At 41.9% G+C, this 21,425-nt stretch overlaps 1 protein-coding gene across 3 annotated transcripts in view; it reads left to right on the top strand.

Annotated features, from left to right (window-relative positions):
- cramp1 (cramped chromatin regulator homolog 1) overlaps positions 1 to 21,425 on the top strand; it is a 28,662-nt gene that overhangs the window by 489 nt on the left and 6,748 nt on the right. Inside the window, exons 1-14 of one of the 3 annotated variants that reach the window (XM_004918014.4) lie at positions 1,284 to 1,630; positions 2,152 to 2,450; positions 10,394 to 10,584; positions 10,949 to 11,102; positions 11,753 to 11,836; positions 12,447 to 12,495; positions 13,837 to 13,931; positions 14,300 to 14,423; positions 14,588 to 14,669; positions 15,247 to 16,239; positions 18,750 to 18,930; positions 19,762 to 19,943; positions 20,646 to 20,714; positions 21,145 to 21,226. In XM_004918014.4, the coding sequence (XP_004918071.1) occupies positions 1,584 to 1,630; positions 2,152 to 2,450; positions 10,394 to 10,584; positions 10,949 to 11,102; positions 11,753 to 11,836; positions 12,447 to 12,495; positions 13,837 to 13,931; positions 14,300 to 14,423; positions 14,588 to 14,669; positions 15,247 to 16,239; positions 18,750 to 18,930; positions 19,762 to 19,943; positions 20,646 to 20,714; positions 21,145 to 21,226 (2,632 nt within the window). In that variant the 5' untranslated portion in view covers positions 1,284 to 1,583. Of the gene's footprint in view, positions 1 to 1,283; positions 1,678 to 2,151; positions 2,451 to 10,393; positions 10,585 to 10,948; positions 11,103 to 11,752; positions 11,837 to 12,446; positions 12,496 to 13,836; positions 13,932 to 14,299; positions 14,424 to 14,587; positions 14,670 to 15,246; positions 16,240 to 18,749; positions 18,931 to 19,761; positions 19,944 to 20,645; positions 20,715 to 21,144; positions 21,227 to 21,425 lie in introns of those variants that run through there. The other 2 variants (XM_002932451.5, XM_004918015.4) reach the window with 2 other exon arrangements.

A 21,425-nucleotide genomic window follows, 5' to 3' on the forward strand; every position in this document is an offset into this window, starting at 1 on the left:
GGATTCTGAGGAATGAATGAAAGAATGATATGTTATACAGTGCAGAAGCTATGCCAGTGTGCCCAATGGGGCAGGGGACCCAGAGGAGTGGGGGGGGGGGGGGAGATGCTGTGGTCATGTGACGTTGGAGACAAGTTGCCTCTAGGACTAAAGGAATACTGGGGGTCACGTGACTGTGTTTATCCCCTAGAGAAACATGTACCCCTAATTATATATAATGACTGCTCCCTGACACCCCAGTACTAATATACTCATACCCATGGTGCATGATACCTGTTTGCTGGCACTTCCAATGGGATCCTATTCATGGCACCCCTGGCACCAGTGCCCAGTTATAGCAGCTCTATGGGAAGCCAACATGGCTGCCGAGATGCCCCCCATGCATTCCCTGCCCAGCTGGGAGTAAGTAGGTTTGTAGGAGAGGAAACAGGTGCTGGTGAATGGGGTGATGGCTGTCAGCAGCTGCCAACTGCCTGCTAGGAGCTCTGGTCTTTCTGGTTCAGGGAACACCAACCTGCCACTCTACTACTATTATTATTATTATTGTTGTTGGTATATTAAAAATAATCTTCACGGGGAATTCTGGGAGTTGTAGTTCTACATCACCTGAATATATCCTCAGCTGATGCTCAGATGCTGGTTGTTATCCCTGGGCTTTCTCTTCTCGCCTAGCTCCATAGGCAGAGGTGCCCATAGTACTTGGCATATGGGAGGGGGAGCCAGTGATTATGCCACTAAGCCTTATGGCTCCTCACCCTTCCTTATTACACAATCATGGCTTTCCTTTCCCATAACCCTCCCAGGGGCCACCTCACCTATTTTTGTTGGGATTAAAGGGAAAGTAATCTGTGTTGTTGCCCATTGGCTATAGGAGTGGATGTAGTATGGGCTGCCCATGTCCCTTGGCTGCCTTTGTGCCCAGCTGTGTTTATTCCTTCTGTGCATTGGGCATGTCTGACTCTCAGTACTGGATTTTGCTTGTGATCACTTCAGTGTCAGTTCTGACTGCCCATCACATGTATGTATATGTATAAATGTGCTGTGTGCCTGGCAGAGCCAATGTGCATCCATTTTGTGGGAGCTGCCCCTTGCCTCCATTATAACTGCAAAGTCAATTTGTTATTAAATCGCCACTTTGGTAACTGCTTGTAACTCCTCCCGTACCTCATCCCCAAGGGGCCCCAGTGCATATTGTGGGGCTGTTGGGGTACCAAGGTGGGGAAATGGGGTGCAATTTGGGCTTGGGTATCGCTACAAGGCTGATGACGTAGCAAAGCAAAGTTCAGCTCCCAACACAAAACCCCACGGAGATGGCTCTGGTTTGGCAGCGCCCTGTTTGAAATCGCAAGGTCGCACGTACGATCGGAGCAGTTGGTGTTAAAGCTGAGAATCTCTGCTTTCTTTTGCGCCCGGTTTGGGGTGTGTGCGACGCCGCGACCCGGAGTTATTGGGGTGCAAATGCGGGGACCCCGGCGCGTCTGGCTGCAGAAAATGCATTTGGTGTGAGGCTCCTCTCCAGCCTGAGCCACAGACACGCAAAGGAGGCGAAGGCGCAGAGCTGTGCTGCTCCCTCCTCCGATATTATGAGGGATCCCGGGCGGAGCAGGGCTCGGAGAAACCCGGCTCCATGGTGAGAAGGAAGAAGAGCCCCCAGGGGTGCGAGGGAAGCCGAAATGGGTACGAATCGGCCGCCCCAAAGCACTTTTATAGGGCGGGAGAGCGATCAGAGTGAGGCGGCTGCTGCTGCTGCTGCTGATAATCATGTCGGGGATTTCTTGCTCAGCAAAAGCAACAACAAAACCAGCTCCGATCTCCCGCTTCCCTTCTCACTGGAACCCGCTTCTGGCCATCGGGATCCTGTCCCGGGACCCCTGGGCTTTCCAGCCCGGCCAGGAGCCCGATCCAGGGAAGTTGGGACGGGGATCTAACCCGGGTTTTTCAGCCGGGACAGTAGGGAAGGATTTGTCACTAACAATGGCGGCCATGTTGTTCAGGATCTCTCTCTGTGGCTCTCTCTAACTTCTTTTTCTCTTCTTATTTGTGCCAGGGGAAGGTGATTTTGTGGGATTTTAACCCCCTGGTGTAATTCCCCTAGCCCCCCTGTTCATTTGGTGCCACTCTGATTTTGTGCTTGCCATTTTATTTCTCCAGGATGACAGTAAAGCTGAAGAGTGGGGAGGAAAGGTTAAAGAAGCCAAACAAGAGAGCACCAGAAGCTGAAGAGGAAGAAGAGGCAGCAGGAGAAGGGGAAGAGAAAAGCATAAAAGAGGGTAATATACCCCTTCCCGAGATCCCCAGCCAGGACCCCGAACATGTTTTGACCCCCAGTGAACCATTGAACCTCCAGCAAGACCAGCGCCATTTTCTGAGGTCCAGCGTCAGGCCGCACACTAAAAGGCTCAGGAAGGATTCCTGCAGCGATGGAGCCGGAACCAGCGCCAAAACGAAAGGTATTATCCAATTCATCGCCCAAATGGCATTTTGGCCACATGGGTAAATAAATATTATTTTGTTTAAAAATTGATATAGGTCAGCGCATTACTGTGATAGGTCCAGTCGGTCGCTGTATCTCTGTGTACAAACCCCGGGTGTCAACGAATCGTTCGCAGATTATATTTTGGAGTTTTTGGAATGTAAATTGTTTCTCAAAAGCTGTTATTTTATATTTCATTCACCATCTGTAGTGCTTTAATGCACAGTCTGTCATGAATTTAATCCCCGACAGTCGGAAAGCGCAAGGAATATGTTTGATATATATTTATATAGAGAGAGGTGTGTGGATATTGTTTAGAAATATTTATTTGTCACATGATTACAGCAGAACCTTCTTAAACAAGGATACATAAAGTGAATGGAAAATATAGCTCCAATTCCTTGCTAATATACCAATTTTAGTTCTATGAAAGTCAATTTATGGTGCAGGGATATCGAGAATCCTCTCAATCTCCCGAAGAGTAAATTTTAAGCAAATACAATTGTTTTTAAAATTTCTCTGTAATAATAAAACAGTACAGGTATAGGACCTGTTATCCAAAATGCAGGATCTCCATACATTGTCTACTAAAAAATAAATAAAATAACTCCAATAGGATTATTTTGCCTCCAATAAAATTTGTTATATCTTAGTCAGGATCAAGTAATGTACTGTTTTAGGAAATCATTTTTAAAAATGTCAATTATTTGATTAAAATTGAGTCTGTGGGAGATGGCCTTCCCGCAATTTAGTATGTTTTGGTTAACGGTTTTCTGGATAATGGATCCCATACCCGTGCCTTATACTTGTAAGCTAAATAAATCCATATTGGTGGCAAAACAATCTTGTTGGGTTTATTTAATTTTTAAATGTTTTTTTGGAGATCCATATTACAGAACACCCCAGGCCCCAAGCATTCTGTATAGTAGATCCCTTACCAGTATAACCTGCTGTTGCTAAGTTTTTTTTATTTCTGTTTATATATACACACGTAGGAACTGCCATTTTGTTCCCTTCACACTCTAGTTTTAAAGCTTAGATTCCTAAGCAAGGCAAGCAGTATTACAGCAAATCTGCTAATTACACAATATGCTTTAAATAAAATTATATTATATTAGGAAGGTAAATATAATCTCTTACATAGCAAAACTACAATTTGACATGAAGCCATACAGATATGGGATCCATTATGTAGAAACCAATTAATGATTCGCTTTTCTCTGTAATAATAAAACAGTACCTTGTACTTGTCCCCAACTAAGATATAATTACTCCTTATCGGAGGCAAAACAATCTTTTTTATTAGTACAGGTATGGGACCCGTTATCCACAATACTTGGGACCTGGCGTTTTTCGGGATAAGGGTTTTTTCTGTAATTCGGATCTCCTACCTTACGTCCACTAGGATTGTTTTGCCTCCGATAAGGATTAATTATATCTTAGCTGGGATCAAGTACAAGGTTCTGTTTTATTATAGAGAAAAAGGAAACCTTTTTTTAAAAAAAATGTGAATTATTTGATTAAAATGGAGTCTATGGGAGATGGCCTTTCCATAATTCGGAACTTTCTGGATAATGGGTTTCCGGATAAGGGGTCCGATACCTGTACACTTAAGGTATGGTAATCCAAATTGTGGAAAGACCCCTTATCCAGAAAACCCCAGGTCCTGAGTATTTTGCATAATGGGTTCTATACCTGTATATTATTTATTATTATAAGTCAGACACTCAGGCTTATATGATTTATTCTCACGTAAATAATAAAAAAAAAAAGTACAATTGTATGTATGGTCTAGGATATATTTATGTAATATTTGTTATCTGGGGATTTTCTGTAGTTTTGATCACCATACCTTAAGTCAATGAGAAAATTTGTTTAGACAATTGTTTTATTAGTTCAGTGAAAAAGGATATTATTTAAAAAAAAAAAAAATATATATATATATATATTATTTGTATAAAATGGGCTTTGTGTGAGATGACCTTCCCGTAATTCATAATTTTATGAATACTGAGTTTCCAGATAAGAGATCCCACACCTGTATTAAAACAGTCTGAAAAAAAAAAAAAAAGCGTGCACCCAGGTGTAGGTTTAGAATAAACTCAAGCCTTCATCAGGAATACTCACAAAAACACCTCTGTGATATTTTAAATAAAAATATATATCCTTTTTATTTTAAAGGGGAAGTAAACACCAAAATATTTATTTTCTATTTTCTGCAACTATAGCTGCTGTTGAAAGCTGCATTTTTCTGGCCCCTTTTATTCTCTGTAGGGGTGTTTCTGTCAGCTAGCTGATAATAGACCTATAAAGCAGCGTTTTTCAACCAATGTTCTGCCGCGAGATGTTGCCTGGTGTGCCGTAGGCAGGGCCGCAATTTTTACTTTCAAAAAAAAATCCGGGCCCTGTCATTGGTTGCGCCCCGTGTGTACGGGTGACGTCAGTACGCACGGGGCGCAACGTTATAAAAGGGCCTGTGTGCGGTCGCGTGTAGGCAGAAGTGCAGAGGCGGCGCGCGTGAGGGGAAGATGCTGCTGAAGCCGCCGAAGAGCAGAAGTAAAATGCTGCTGGGCACCAATGTATTAGGGGGGGCCACGGGGCACACTGACTTATGGGGGCACTGCTGCTGGGCACCAATGTACTAGGGGGGCTGGCTCATGGCACCAATGTACTGGGGGGCACTGCTGTTGGGCACCAATGTACTAGGGGGGCACTGCTCTTGGCACCAATGTACTAGGGGGGCACTGCTGCTGGGCACCAATGTACTAGGGGGGCACTGCTCTTGGCACCAATGTACTAGGGGGGCACTGCTGCTGGGCACCAGTGTACTAGGGGGGCACTGCTGCTGGGCACCAATGTACTAGGGGGGCACTGTTCTTGGCACCAATGTACTAGGGGGGCACTGCTGCTGGGCACCAGTGTACTAGGGGGGCACTGCTGCTGGGCACAGAGTTACATTTTTTTAACATTTTCTAATGGTGGTGTGCCTTGTGATTTTTTTCATGAAACAAGTGTGCCTTTGCCCAAAAAAGGTTGAAAAACACTGCTATAAAGAAGCATGCAAGGCACAGTCAGTCTTCACTGGTGGAGAATTGACTTCTGCCGCTACATTGTTTCAAAGTCAGAACTAAGAGTGCAGAATGGGACAAAGAACTACTGCTTGCAATAGCAATGGAAAGTTGCTTAGAATAAAAACATTTTCAGTTTAGAGTTTACATCCCCATGTCTGATTCTAGTGTCATGTAATAAAGAAAAATAAGACATAATTCTCTCTATATGTAAGATACATAGTGCTAGGAATCCGCATTCTCACTGGTCAGTTCTTCTACATTTATGATTACCTTTTCATCAGTAAAATTCTTATTGGTGAATTTTATTGCATCTCTAATTAGGTTTTTGGGCAAGTTCTGTAGCAAAACTAGGGAGTGCAGTGGGACAGCATCATGTTTGGGTTTACAACCCTTTTTAAGGAAAAACATTCTCCTTTATAGCTTTACTAGCATTTTCTGTCTTTGTTTTGTTTTTGAACAAAAAAATATTTAAGAAAGTATTTCTAAAGCACCAACATATTCCACAGCACTGACCAATAGAAGGGTGTATACCTCAAACATATACATTGCATACATATAGTTATCAGTACAGAAGGTAAAGAAAGCCCTGCTAAATTAATACAACGCAGCTGATTAACAGACCTGTAAGGAAGAATGCGAGACATTGTGGAAACTGGAGTCTTGGCTGGAGCAGAGCCGGCTTCTGGTAGTCGGAACTAGCAGTGCAGAAATATTTTATTTTATTTTATAAAGCCAATAGAAAAAAATTATGTCCCCTTTTAAAACAAACTATACAAAACTAAACGGCTTATTTGCAGAAATGAATAAATTCATCAAGGTGCATTTGGTTTTAAGTTGTAGTCATAACATGTTCTTCTTTGGGAAACATTGCTTTATTGTTTTTAAAGGGGGAATTCACACTTCATGAACTTTTAGCATGATGTAGACAACAATATTCTGATGTAATTTGCAGTTGGTCTAAATTTCTTAATTTGTGAATTATTTAGTGTTGTTGTTTAGAAGCTCTCCAGTTTGCAAGTGGTTGCTAGGGTCCAGTTTACCATAGCAACCAAGCAGTGGTTTAGATGAGACACTAAAGGTTGAATAGGAGAATTGAATGGAATAACAGCATCTGTTATAGTTTTTCTGCCTAATATACACATACCAAGCAAATGCGTGTCATTTGAAAATAGATTCAATAAATTCAGCTCTCTTGCAGACAAGACAGGTTAGATATGGCTAATGGGCTTCTGCTACCTTGTTTTAAAGAACCTCCACTGCAGAGAATAGTAAGTGACTGCTTTCAGTAGAAATTGCACTTACAAATAACTCTAAAACCACCGAAATGTTATTAATGAATGTATATTGGAAAGTTGCTTTTTCATTTATTAGGCAATATTGTTTTTGGGGAGGGGGATGCATTAAATACATAAATCTCAGCACTCTATCAAAGTGGGAGTATAAATTGGGATCACATTATTCTCACCAAACTGCATGATGTAATGAGTTTGTAGCCAATAACTGATATATACAGTGACTATAGTATTCTCAGCACCCTTGACTCCTGAAACAATGTAGCAGAAGCAGCAGACAAACTAGGAGATCGGACTCCTGTTACATAGTTTTTATGGTCAGACCCAGACTAGTGATAAGCAGCGTTTCACACAGTGCAGTGTGAATGCCATCAGACTTGCTTCCTCTGCTCTCACCCAGTTGCATTAAAACCCTGCAGTGTAAATAATGCCTACGCTACTTATACTGTGGTGCAGTTGTTCTGCAATACAAACGGCTGCTTCTGGTTTCCTAATGTAATGCAGAGAAACATTGCAGGGATTGCAATTACTTTTTTCATACCCAGTAAGTACCGTGTGTATAATTAAACAGCTGCTGTTAAAGTCCTTTTACTCTGTTTGCTTATATTTTAGGTAGTCATATGACTTGTGTCTGTTTCCTTTAGATAAAACCCAGCATATTTAATGTGATAAAAAGTTTGTTTTTTGTTACAATAGAGCAAAATCAGGGACTTTATAATATACTTAAAAATTTAAGTGTTCATTCTATGTTGCTTCAACCTACTAAGTTGCGTTGCAGCCAGTCAGAAATGCATGTATTTTTCCCCCATTGGCTGGAGCACTTTTAATGTGTGTAGTGTACCACAGAGGTGCCCAAAGCAGCCCGTACAGCAGGGACAGTGGTTCATGAGTAACATGTTGCTCTCCAACCCCTTGGATGTTGCTCCCAGTGGCCTCAAAATAGGTGCCCATTTTTGAATTCCTGGCTTGGAGGCAGGTTTTGGTTGCATAAAACCCAGTGTAAAGCCAAACAGAGCCTTCTATAGGCTGCCAGTCCACATAGGGGCTAAAAATAGCCACTTATAGCTCTTATTTGCACCCCTAGGAACTTTTTCCATTTGAATGTGGCTCATAAAAGGTTAGGGATCCCTGCCCTACAGACTTGATTGTGAACCTTCTAAGAAGCACAATTGTCAGGCAGTATCAGGTATATGTTCAGGTCTATGCAGACAGTTTTGTTAGCAGAGGCGGTCAGCCATGAAAACTTCTGCACACAATTTTATAGTCTTGCATGCCTCACTGTTGAGTCAGTATATATATATATATATATATATATATATATTATTTTTACCCAAAAACAAGTAGAGTATAAGATGCAACAAGTGCCATTTTAATTTGATTTTAGGAAACTTTGTTAAAATTAAACATTTTTGGTTTAAGGTTTGTTTGTGTACAAAGGCAACTTAACTTGGCAGAAACACACTTGGTCTGACTTTAATCTTAGTCATAGCCTTAACAGCAGCTTCAGATTTCTTATATTTTATCTCATTTTACTTAAAATGGTGTTTTTAACTTTCAAAATTAGAATGATGATAATGCTTTTGGCAAAATAATAGTAATTTGCTTTTGGCAAATTTGATGGAAGTTAAATTGAGTTTAAAAAATAAACTTGCACCAATTTTACATTGGCATCAGATTCACAAAGTACACTGAGAGCTTTGATAGTTGTGATTCACTAAATTCATAAATGTGGCTCATGGAATGCCAGTTAATGCCAAAGCCTACAGAAATGGCATCACTGGATTTTTTCTGGGCACCCATTCCTATTAGAAGAAAGAAAAGTTCCGTCTAAATATTCAGAAAGGGTTTGTTACAGAGAATGCTGTGAAGTTGTGGAATTCCTTCTTTGAATCAGTCGTACTGGCTGAAACAGTATAGAGCTTCAAGAAGGGGCTGTATGGCTTTTTAGCAAGTGAATACAGGGTTATGGGAGATAGCTCTCAGTACAAGTGAGGGAATACAGGGGTAGGGGAGATAGCTCTCAGTACAAGTGAGGGAATACAGGGGTAGGGGAGATAGCTCTCAGTACAAGTGAGGGAATACAGGGGTAGGGGAGATAGCTCTCAGTACAAGTGAGGGAATACAGGGGTAGGGGAGATAGCTCTCAGTACAAGTGAGGGAATACAGGGGTAGGGGAGATAGCTCTCAGTACAAGTGAGGGAATACAGGGGTAGGGGAGATAGCTCTCAGTACAAGTGAGGGAATACAGGGGTAGGGGAGATAGCTCTCAGTACAAGTGAGGGAATACAGGGGTAGGGGAGATAGCTCTCAGTACAAGTGAGGGAATACAGGGGTAGGGGAGATAGCTCTCAGTACAAGTGAGGGAATACAGGGGTAGGGGAGATAGCTCTTAGTACAAGTTGATCCAGGGACTGGTCCAATTGCCATCTTGGAGTCAGGAAGGAATATTTCCCACTTGGAGACAAATTGGGGAGGCTCTTTTGCCTCTGAATCAAAGTGCAGTTATGCAGGTTATATATAGGCATAAAAAATTGAACTTAATGGACATGTGTCTTTTTTGAAACAAACTTACTGTATACTAGGATTCAAAAGGGGTAGACGTGATACATCTGGACTGGTGTCTGCCCTGCCAATGGGACCTGACACTGCTATACATGTTGGGAAACAGAGTACTAAAAAAAGTAAAGAAATCTGAAAATGTTCTGTACCCTTGTTTGTCACACTTGCTGGTTTTTTGGCCGGTGAAGAAATAGTAGAACCTCTATGAACCTCCCGTGGAAGTCGCCGTTGGTCACATGGTAGATTTTGGCCTGATTTTTTTTTTTCAGGGAACCCCTGTAGTGCTGTGTAAACCTATGCTTTGTGCTAAAGTCTATGCTTTGTGTTTAGCCATTATGGACTAACGTGTTCTGTAAGGTCTTGGAGTTTGTGATGGACTGGAATCATTGGCCTGGTGGCCAAGTGTGATAGGCTGGGAAGAAGAGGACGCTGTTGCTCTTTGTGAGTGCGCAGAGAGTTGGATGTTCAGGCTAAAAATACCTGCTGACTTCATTCTGCAGTCCCACTGCTGTTCCACCCCTGTATATTTAATAGCACGCGAGGGAGTGCTCCTCCCAAGATCTCCATGTAAATGTTATAAGAACTCTAAACCTATAATACAAATTGCTTTATCTAAAACAACCACTAGTAACATTCATTACTATCAGTGAGGTTGTATATATGTGTATTAAGGATTAGGGGCCTATCAGCAATAATGAAAAAGCTCCGATCATCTCCAAGTGTATTTTTTATGCATTTGTAAATACTTTGATAAAGGACTTTGCAGTCAGACTTTGCCAGCCAAAAATAGAAAAAAGCAACCTTTATACATAAGCCCAACAGAATAAGCTTTTGTCAGAAGGGTATTGTTGCCCTTTAAACAGAAGAGAATTCCACCTGCTTTATGAATAATATAAACAGGCCAAACGGTGCATTGTCATTTTGGCAGGAAAGCAGCTTTTCTACTTTAAATAATGCAAAATGTCAATAAAAAACACCCTTTTCTTTTGTGTTTTAAGGTCTGGACAGCGCCACTCCATCTTCCCCTAGCTGCTCTACAGGACTGGCACCCAATGCCCCTAAAGCATCCAGCCGGAACCTGGCTCCATCAGGTGCGGAAAAGGAAGAGGGCAGCAAGAAAAAAGTGAGACGCCAGTGGGAGTCTTGGAGCACAGAGGATAAGAACACATTCTTTGAGGCTCTTTATGAAGTAAGTGCCGGTGCCAGTTGCTGGTTGGTCTTGTCAGAGGTACTGGTACAAAGGGTTCTGCCCCAATGGCCCAACAGTCATGGGTGCAGCTACACAAAGCACTGATCTTGTATTGTTTATGAAAGACCTATTTTCTGTATGAGATGATTGTAATTATAACTGGCCCCTAAGGCATTTAACATGGCTGCTTTACTTTTGATGCTGCAATGAAGTTGGTATTTTTCTGCTTCAGAGTCTATACTGCATAAAGGCTATGGTGTAGTGCTCACTGCTCTTGAGTAATTATGAATTGGCCTTCATTAGAGATGGTGTGCCTGTACGCATGGTGAGTGCTGACCTGCTTTTTACCTGCTCTGTGTCTCAGCATGGCAAGGACTTTGAAGCCATTCAGAACAACATTGCCCTGAAATACAAGAAGAAAGCCAAACCCGCCAGCATGGTAAAGAATAAGGAGCAGGTTCGGCACTTTTACTACAGGACCTGGCACAAGATCTCCAAATATATTGACTTCAACAATGGTGAGATACAGCTCCTCTTGGGGGTTTGGGCAGGTCTGTGTCCAGATTTATTAGGTTAGTCAGGACATTATTAGCACATGGCTGTCAATGGGGACCCTGTTGCCACCTCAGCAGACAATAGACGCTTGGAGAAGCAAGCCACAGCTGAAACTGCAGGTTTGTAGTGATTGGATGCCTGAGAACTGGATCTCATTCAGCTTGTCTGTCAGTGTGGCTTGTGGGTCTATAATGTCACAGTGACTAGCAAGTGATGCTGGAAAACAACAGGCTGGCTATGTTTGTAGCTGGCTCATGTAACATTTTGCATATCTATTAACTGTGGTTGTAGTTAGCTTTGTATATACCTCAGATTTTACTTAGACCGAACAACCTGTGGCCCTGCAGATATTGTTGAGCTGTAACGTCCTATACTTGATGAATTCTATATCTCTGTGCATTTCTCCCATGCTGTTTCCCTTTCTCTTAACTTTTTTTTATCCTTCAGAGTATCTATTTGTTTACTGTCTATTTTTGTACTTTCGCAGCATTTCTTCACTCCTTCTTTGTTTCCCAGAATCCATTGTTTTACCCCAGCCTTGTTGCTCCTCCCTTTTCTATGGTTATTTTTCTTATCCAGGTTGTATGGTAACTCTCTTATGTTTTGTGCACAGTGTTCTCTCGTGGCCTGAAAAAGTCCTCACAGGAATTGTATGGGCTGATCTGTTATGGAGAGCTCCGTAAGAAGATTGGCGGGTGTAAGTTATTAGATGGAACTCGCTGTATAGGGGTTGCGTCTTACATTCTTGATTAACCAGTGCACTGAAATGCTGCTATGCCTCGTACTGACTGAAATGAATTCAGTGGCGCTAGGCTCACCTCTTTGTGTATACTTAATGCAAGCTTATGATAGTTAATGAGGCCCCATGTGGCACTGAAATAATGCAAACTGTCCATAACTAAGATATACTATGCTATTAATGTAAGTACATCATTAGTCTTTGAATGTTAAATAATATAGTATTAGATGAAACATATAAGAGGTATTAAACAGTGTAAAGAAGATGTTCATCTTCCATTCTGGATAAGGAACTCAATGCCGCTTGATTATTTAACCTTAAGAGTGCTGTACAAAATAGTTCTAGCTTTAGCCAATGTAAAATGTAACACTCACCAAGGGCATGTTAAGGAGTTAACTTCATCAAAATAAAAGATTTCTCTATAATGCTTTACAACTCCCTCACACCTTCCCATAATTACCACCAGAGGGATGACTTGAAAATTTCCCCTGTAGAAATATACTGGCTTATAGAACATTTGTGAAGCATGCAGTGTAGCTCTTGATAAACTGTTTCTTTTGCTTCACAGGTATGGACGATAAAAATGCAACAAAGTTGAATGAGCTAATACAGTTGGGGTAAGTTAATTAAGCCCTTCTCTTTGGGGCACATTTACTTATCCACGAAGGTCTGAAAAGTGTCCGAATGCGTTTTTTTCGTAATGATCGGTACTTTGCGACTTTTTCGCGAATTGTCGCGACTTTTTCGAGCTCTCAATACGAAAGTTGCGATAATTCGCGAAAGTCGTAATGGCTATGAAAAAGTCGCGACAATTCACGAAAGTTATAATGGCAATGAAAAAGTTGCGACAATTCTCCAAAGGCATAATGGCAATGAAAAAGTCGCGACAATTCACGAAATTTGTTATGGCTATGAAAAAGTCGCGACAATTCGCGCAAGTCGTACCGGTTACGAAAAAGTCGCGACAATTTACGGGAAAGTCGTAACGGCGACGAAAAAAATCGCAAAAAGTACGAAAAAGTCGCAAAATGTTCGTTTTCCTATCCGAATTTTTCTCATTCGGATTCGTGGATTAGTAAATCAGCCCCTTAGACTGATTTATTATTGCCAAAGCAACTTATGCAACTAACATCCATATCCTGCATTGTGGGTTAGCTAGATCGTATGGAGAATTTGCTAGTGCCAGAAGGTCCGTGCAGGCTGCTAAGGCAAGTGTTTCATGGCCATAGAGGGCAGCTGACCCGATCTTGTTGACTTCCCTTGGACTTTACCTTAAAAATTATTTGAGCTCAAAGACTATGGGGCAGATTTACTAAAACTCTAACATTTCTCATTTTTTTTTTATTTTTAAAAATACGACTAAACTCACTTCCACGAATGTCTGACATTTACTGAAAAATCTGAACTTAAAAAGTCAGCGGGGGAATAAGTCACAGAAACAAAGACTTTTTTGAGTTGTCACCCCAAGTTTTTCACATTGTTGCACAATTGTTGGATTCAGATTTTGGTTGCGTAGCAAATCTTGTAGTACAATGTGTGTGATTTTTTTTTTTTTCTGAATCAGAAAACAAAAAACTGACAGTTAGTAAATGGCCTCCGTATTGTTATTTTTTTTTGTAAAGTTAGTCTTCTCTCTGTTCTCCAGAGTTTCTGCCTGAGGACAGTGATATCTGTCCCTACCTCGAAGCACTGTAAATGTATTACTCTTCCCTTCATTGGGGATATTCAGTTGGTTAGGTGTACCCTAATGTTGGCCAAGACTTGTAACTCTTCCAATGTCACATGATAACCAGATTTGTCTAGCACAGCTGTTCAGGTCTGTTTTGAACCAGGTAGAGACTGAGACCCCTATAAAGTTGCTATTTCACCTTCAAACTGAATGTATCAAGCAACAGTTAAAGTGGATTGCAGATGCACTGTAGTAGTATAACCTGAATTTTTGTTGTCTACACCCACAGAGTAACAACAGTGAGGTACAAAGGAAGGAATCTGCGGATAAAGGCCCCCATGTGCAGAGCACTGAAAAAACTCTGTGACCCTGATGGCAAAACAGGTATTATGACTTGAATCTTTACAACATTCTGTTGGTGTGGCCTACAATGAAATCTAGATCAGTCTAAACTTAGTATATAGCTAAAAGCTACCAACACTTATTTGGGTTGACAGGTGAGTTACCGTAGTATGGGCTTTTGATCTTCTTAATTATATGTTATTTAAGATGTGGTGACCAAGTAGTTTGGAAGAATGCTATAAAATAGGTAAAATGTGGCGCTAAAGCTCCCGACTGTTTCAGGCACTGGTAGATTACAGATGATGGGCCTTCCTCTATTTTCCATTCACCTCTGACTTTTTACTATGGTTTTGCCTTGTGAAAAGTAGGAAATAAGTTGAGAGTTCATGAGCAGTGTCTTTTTCTTCCAGGTTTGAGTGATGAAGAAGATCAGAAACCTGTCCGATTGCCTCTTAAAGTTCCTGTAGAACTTCAGCCTCGGAACAACCAAGCCTGGGCTCGAGTGCAGAGCCTAGCGCAGAATCCACGACTCAGGTTTGAGAATTTACAAGCCCACGCTTTTCTTTTACTTATCCGTGCTGTATATTTATGTTCTACTTTTTTCCTCGAATGCTTTGCCTTTGCCACCGATTTTATCCATCTCTGCTCCATTATTTTCTTCATCCCCTTTTTTTCTTTTAAATCTCTTTTCTCCCCAGGATGATTGTGGAACTGCACAGAAAGGTCTCCAGCCTCATAGAGTTCCTCAAGCAGAAGTGGGCCCTTAAAGAGGTCCGCATTGTATCCTTTCTTCTTTAAAATGGGAATTGTTGCCTACTGCTTCACCTGTCTGAAAAGGCTCTTTAGGGGATCATTAATTTACCTGATCTATCATGATCTCTCTCCCTGTGTAATAGTGCAAGACTGGATTATCAGTCTCTCCTGTTGATATAGGTGCTGCTTATAGGGTTAAGTAACCTGATAATATGTGTTGGGAGAAGCAAGAGTCGGGGCTAAGATCCCAAAATAATATTGTAATATGCTGTGCTGAAAATAGTCACTGTCCTGCATGCTTTAAAAACAAGTATGTTCTCCATCCTGTGTGTACATATGTCCACATAGCATGCGATTGCAAGTTGTTTCATTTTATTACCCATAATTCCCTTTTCCCCGCGTCCATTACAATGAGTGGGTGTTACCGTCACAGAGAAGCTAATATATGTTCATAACGTGAATTGGGGAGTTTCAGTTAGTACGCTGGCTGTTTTTAAAGGGTAACTCCACCCATATAATAGAAATTAAAGTTATACTGAGAAAAAATATTCTAAGCTACTTTCCATTTAACATCAGTTACTTTCCTTGACTGCTCATCTCTTAGCGAAAAACTCTGGAAGATCATCAGCTTAAAGAGTTGGGACCCCAGGAGTCAGAAGATGAATTATTCCTCTTTCCAACAGAGGCGGCACAGCTATCTTCTTTGCCTGGTGTGGCCAGAGTGGTTCACTCCAAGGCCTACTGCACAGTTCATTGGCAAGAGACAGGAAAGTGTAAACAGAGTATTAAAGACACTCATTTGCTGCCTCCTGCCCAGATTCTGGGCATCCAAACTGGGCAGGGAACAGCCAGGGTGCAGCTAAAGTGTCTGAAAGGTGGGGCAGATGGTAACAAGGGCAGCAAGGTAAATGGCGGCACTGATGCCCTGCCTTATAGGACGCAAGTAGCAGAGGATGGCTTTGTAGAGAATGCAGTGTCTACAGGTGTTTCCCTTAGTCCAAAGACTCCTGATGAGTCCCCTCCAGAGCATGTGGACTCTCCTGCAGATGCACCTTACGAAGGCTCTGGCAGCAGGCAGCCTGATGTAGAGGAACTATCACTGCTTGACCCCTTCCCCCGTTACCTAAAGTCTTGCCAGGACCTTATTATACCAGAGGAAAATGATTGCACAGACAAAGCCCTTGACATCTCTCCTACGTCTCCTGAAACTCTTCATTCAGGCACCATGGAAGTCTCCCCTGGCCAACGGGACACAGAACCACAGACTACAGCTGGTGGTCCGGCCGATACTTGCACTACAGAAACGTCCGGCACGGAGTCTCAGGAGAAGGAGCAGTGTGACCCCTCCAAGCCCTCCCAAGACAGCGCTAATCAGTTTATTGAGCAGCTACGCCAGGTGGGCTGGAACCAACGGACTTCTGAAAACCTGACACTAGCCGAGGTCTACCTCATGCTGGGCAAGCCAGGCAAATTACAGCTAGAGTATGAATGGCTGGCACCCTCCAGTTCAGATGGTTCAGGCCACACCACATGCCACAAGCAGAGACTCCTAAACTGCCTTCTACGTCTCATCTCAACAGAGGTGAACCATAAAACCGTAAGTAAATCCAGTTTGCAGCAAACTGTAATTCTTATTTTGATGGGCTTTTATGGTTTAATCCCCTGTACAGAACCATCCTCCTATGTAATTTTCAGAGCCCTATTAAACTACTGGCATTAGCTGGCAGCCTGAAAAGTTACAATCTTTTCCCCCCCCCAGGTCCCCAGGCATTCCGGATAACAGGTCCTATACCTGTATTTACATGATGGATTGTGCTATATGCTTAAATACTAGGGATGCACCGAATCCACTATTTTGGGATTCGGCTGAACCCTAAATCCTTCGTGAAAGATTCGGCCGAATACCAAACCGAATCTGAATTTGCATATGCAAATCAAGCTACAGAAGGGTTAAAAAGAACCACACGCATGGTGTTTGTAACGTAGTTTTAAGGATTCGAATTTGGTTTGGCCAGGACCATGGATTCGGCCATATCCTGCTGAAAAAGGCTGAATTACTGATCTCGAGTTTCTGTTTAAACCAGTGGTGTAAATGTTAACCTGAATGGGATGTTCTAGACTAGAGAAATGGATCATGCTATTAGTCTTATGAGTCTATTTGTCTGTTAAAATACCATTTACAGTCTCTGCAGTAAAGAAAGACAGGGCTCGAGACAGGCCTGAGATCTCTTATCCAGAAACCCACAGAGTGCAATTAAGCAAATAATTCAAATTTTTAAATATATTTCCTAAATCCATATTAGTGGGAAAACATATATTGAATTATTAGCATTCTCAGTCTGCCTATTTCCAGTCTGCACTGATACTGGGCAGCCAAACACTATAAGGCCAGACGGGGCTGATTCTTGGCCTGAGTTTGGCCTCTGCTCCCTCCTGTGTTTGCATGGAGAGGCACTGCATCAGCCCGCGTGCAGACAAACAGAGCATTTTTTGGCCCAGGAACGTGGGAGTATGCATTTTTGCGCCAATATCCATTCTGTGTGGCGCCACTCGGTGCCTCTCTATGCAGACACAAGAGGGAGCAGATGCCAGTTGACCAGTTGATTCTTGGCCTACATTAATGGCAGTGACACACATTGTTTTTTGTTGCTGTGTTTAGTTGCAGCTACAAAACGCCAGAAAATACCCTGGCGTAGACAGTACTGAAAATAGCTAAAGCACTCAAATTATGCAATTTTCAAAATTGCACACAAAGGCTTTTTTAACGATTGCGCGATTTGAGTGGGTTAGCAGAGGCAATTCTCAATATTGTCTATGACAGGGTATTTTCTGGCATTTTGTAGCTGGATAACACTGTGTGTCATTGCCCCTTAAGGTCCCCATACATGGGCCAATTCTAGCTACCAATATTGGTCCCTTAGACCGATGCGGCAGCTAATCGGCCCGTGTATGGGCACTACCAACGGGCCTGCCCGACCGATATCTGGCCTGAAATTGGCCAGATCTCGATCGGGCAACTTAGAAAATCTAGTCGGTTTTGGGGCCGCATCGGCTCCCAGGGCCAAACAATTGAATTAGCCTGGATTCTCCCGATATCGCCCACCCATAGGTGGGGGATATCTGGAGAAGATCCGCTCGCTTGGCGACATCGCCAAGCAAGCGAATCTTCACGTGTATGGGCACCTTTACACTCACGCCAGGAATCAGCCCTGTCTGGCAGTGTCCTAATGATTTAATTGTTTTGTTTTTTTTAAATGTCTTTTTTGGCCCTGTACTATTAAGTGCATCCTGGTTGCTAGGATAAATAAGCCTTTGCAACCAAATAAATGCCAAGCCTTCAAACAAGCAATAAATGTTTAAATAGCCACAAAAAAAAGAGACCTGTTGAAATTGTCTTAGAATACTACTGCCTACATCATACTAGGGTAAAAATTTGCTCTGGAACTGTTTGATTTGTCTTGCTTATTGTTATTTAATCTTAAAGAAGAATCAAACCTTAAAAACTAATATGCCTATACATGCTATATTTAATCTACAGCACTTACTGCACCAGCCTAAAGTTTTAGCATCGCTATAGTAGTAATGATCCAGGACTTCAAACTTGTCACAAGAGCTCCCCATGTTGGATTTAGTTAGAACATGTGAGTGTCGCTGACACTTCTATGTGCTCTGGCAGCTGGTAAGGAGCTAAGCTTAGGGGTTGTCACAAAAGCACAGAATGAGGTTGGCCTGTCATATATGCTGATGCTACAGGGCTGATTATTAAATTATTATGTTGACTGTACTGGTTTCAGATCTGCCATGTAGCAACCATTTGTATTAATTACTAATCAGACTTATATTATATATTACATTATTGTGAGATGGGGAGCTAAAGGGCTGTGGGTATTTCTACCCTACTTCTTTAGTTAAGCTTTAGTTCTCCTTTAAGGGCTCAAAATCATGCAGTGATGGCGCACACAATGTTTTCAGGGAGAACAAGGGCAGACAAACATCTTTCATTGCTTCTCTGAATAAAATGGAAAATACTCTGCCTGCGGCACATGGTTCCAGTGCCAGGCTGAGCACTCAGTATTAATGTTCATTATTTTTTGGTTTGTATCCAAGTCTTTGCAGGCTCCAGAAACCACCTCAGTTGCCACTTCCCCAATGAAGCTTCCAGTCCAGGATCAGACTTTGACGCCTCCAGGGAAGGTCATCACACTGTTGTCCAGGAACCCCAGCTGCTTACAGTCACAGCTCACACCCCAGATCCATTCTCACTTCCCCTCTACGTCGAGCACCCCAGGTGAATGCAGGCACTGACTGCCCATACCCTGTGTACTTGGGCTATAGAATCATAAATCACTGTTTTGTTGTGAATATTGTACTCTTCTGGGTCAATAAGAGAATGTTAAAAGCGGACAGGGCTGTGAAGTCGTACATAAATCCTTTGACTTAAACTCCTTAGTTTATGGTACCCCCCCTCTCTGTTTTTTAAAGGAACAGTAACACCAAAAAATGAAAGAGTATATAATATATTATGTAATATCCTGCCCTGGTAAAAGTTGTGTGTTTGCCTGAAATCCTCACTATAATTTATATAAATAAGCTGCTGTGTAGCCATGGGGGTAGCTATTTAAATTGAAAAAAGGCACAGGTTACATTGCAGAAAAAAGATACACTACACAGCTTATCTGTTATCTGCTATGTAACCTGTGCTTTCTCTCTCTTTTTTTCCAGCTTGAATGGCTTCCCTCCATGGCTACACAGCAGCTTATTTATATAAACTATAGAAGTCTTTCTGAAGCAAACATAAAACTTTTAGGGCTGTAACAGACAGGGAGATTAGTTGCCGCACGACAAATCTCCCTTGTCGTGGGCGACTAATCTCCCTGAAATGCCATCCTGCCGGCTAGAGTGTAAATCGCGGTGGGATGGCATACGCGGTGCCAGGATTTGCCGAAGTCGCCTTGAGAGGCAACTTCATTTGTCACAGCCCTTACTAGTGCAGGGCAACAGTATATTATATATGCCCTAGTATGTGCCAATAGCCTTACTTTATAGCCTTTTGATTCTTTGTATACATCGCTGCTCACTTTTCTCTATTTTCACTAACTAAGATTCTTCGTGGTTTTAGGTTTCCGGAACCTGCCACGTCCCTTGTTAGTTGGCAATCCCTTGGGGTCTGTGACAAGCACCACAGATGGAGGAGTGTTTGCAGTGCCCACCATGAGGCCACCCAACAGCCGGCATTCAAAAGTCTCTTCTCCTGGCAAGGAATCTGGGAGTCCAGTTCGTCAGCCATTGGATGCTATCAGTGTGAGTTGTCTTGCAGAGTTCTGCTTGATGGTTTGAAATGCTAAGTAACAGAATACTCCCCACTAGCATTTTAAAAGCAAAGTAAGTAGAGGGAGACTCAATAAATCTCTGCAGGGCCCCTCCTTCTGACCCAAAGTATAGAATCAGCAAAATCACTGGTACAATCATATTTATCTGGATGCTCTGCTTGGGGTAAAACTTGCCTCCAAGCAAGAAATGTAAAAATGGGCACCTACTTTGAGGCCACTGGGAGCAACATTAAAGGGGGTGGGGACATGTTGCTCACGAGCCACTGGTTGGGGATCGCTGCCTTGGATGCTCAGTTGTTTTAGTGCCGTCAGTAGACAGGACCTCATTGTATCTACTTACAATCGTATATTTCAGTACCCCTTAGATTATTTATTCAAGAGATATCTTTAGTTCAGATTTTTAAAATTGATTTCCCTTTTCTCTGTAATAATAAAACTGTACCTTGTTCTTGATCCCAACTAAGATATAATGAATCCTTATTGGATGCAACTATGTTTTATTGATTTTTTTTTTAGTGGACTTAAGGTATGAAGATCCAAATTATGGATTCTGGATAATGGCTCCTATACCTGTAAACTATCATTAGGTTCTTAAGTTGCTGCCTGACTTCTTGTACCTGTCCACATATTGTTATTTAATAGGCAATTGCTTAACCATCTACTGTCCTTTCAGTCTGAATTCTTCTTGCCGAAGTCTAAGAAGCCAAGAAGCAGGCACCCAAGGAAACCCTTAGTTGTTCAGGTAAACATCAGAATAAAGACTTTTTTTGTGTTTTTTAGAGCCCTTATACAGGGGTGTTTTTGTTCCCTTGGTGGGTTTTTGATGTATTCTGCTGCACAGTAATGCATGAGTTAGTGGAGTCTATTCTTTTTCTTAGCACCACACTGAACTGCTAAGTAATGTGAGATGCAACATGCAGCAGCTTTGTAGGGTTCATTGTGGTGCTGTGGGTACAGGCAATATAAGGAAGAATGGGCTCTGTTAGTGGCACATGTGTGGGGGAAAGCAATGGAAAGCCACTGCACTGCAGGAATGGAAGTGTAGGGATATTAGGTTTGTCTTTGGTTCAAAAATTGGTGGTTTATGTCATCAGGTGTTAAACATAAGCCCTTAAATAAAGTCAGTAAACTTTAAATCATTTGTTGATTTGCATTCCTTTCTTACATTACAGAGGACTCTCCTACCAAGACCTTCTGGTAGCTCCTCCCATAACGTGTGCTCCTTCTCTATCCTTTCCAACTCCTCGGTGGCAGGTAATTTTTTTTTCTAATCAGCTTTAATTATTCTCTTCTTTACAGATGCATGTAATTTTAAAATGTGCTGAAACTATATGTGCTTTCATTTATATAATCATTACTTACTTTTTCCTTTTTAATTGTATAACCCATGTTATAAAACAGTTCCTTTACTGCTGTTAAATTCCCAGGTACCTTTATTAGTTTTTGGCCAGGG

Source organism: Xenopus tropicalis, chromosome 9, assembly GCF_000004195.4.
Source record: "Xenopus tropicalis strain Nigerian chromosome 9, UCB_Xtro_10.0, whole genome shotgun sequence".
NCBI classification, from domain to species: Eukaryota; Metazoa; Chordata; class Amphibia; order Anura; family Pipidae; genus Xenopus; species Xenopus tropicalis.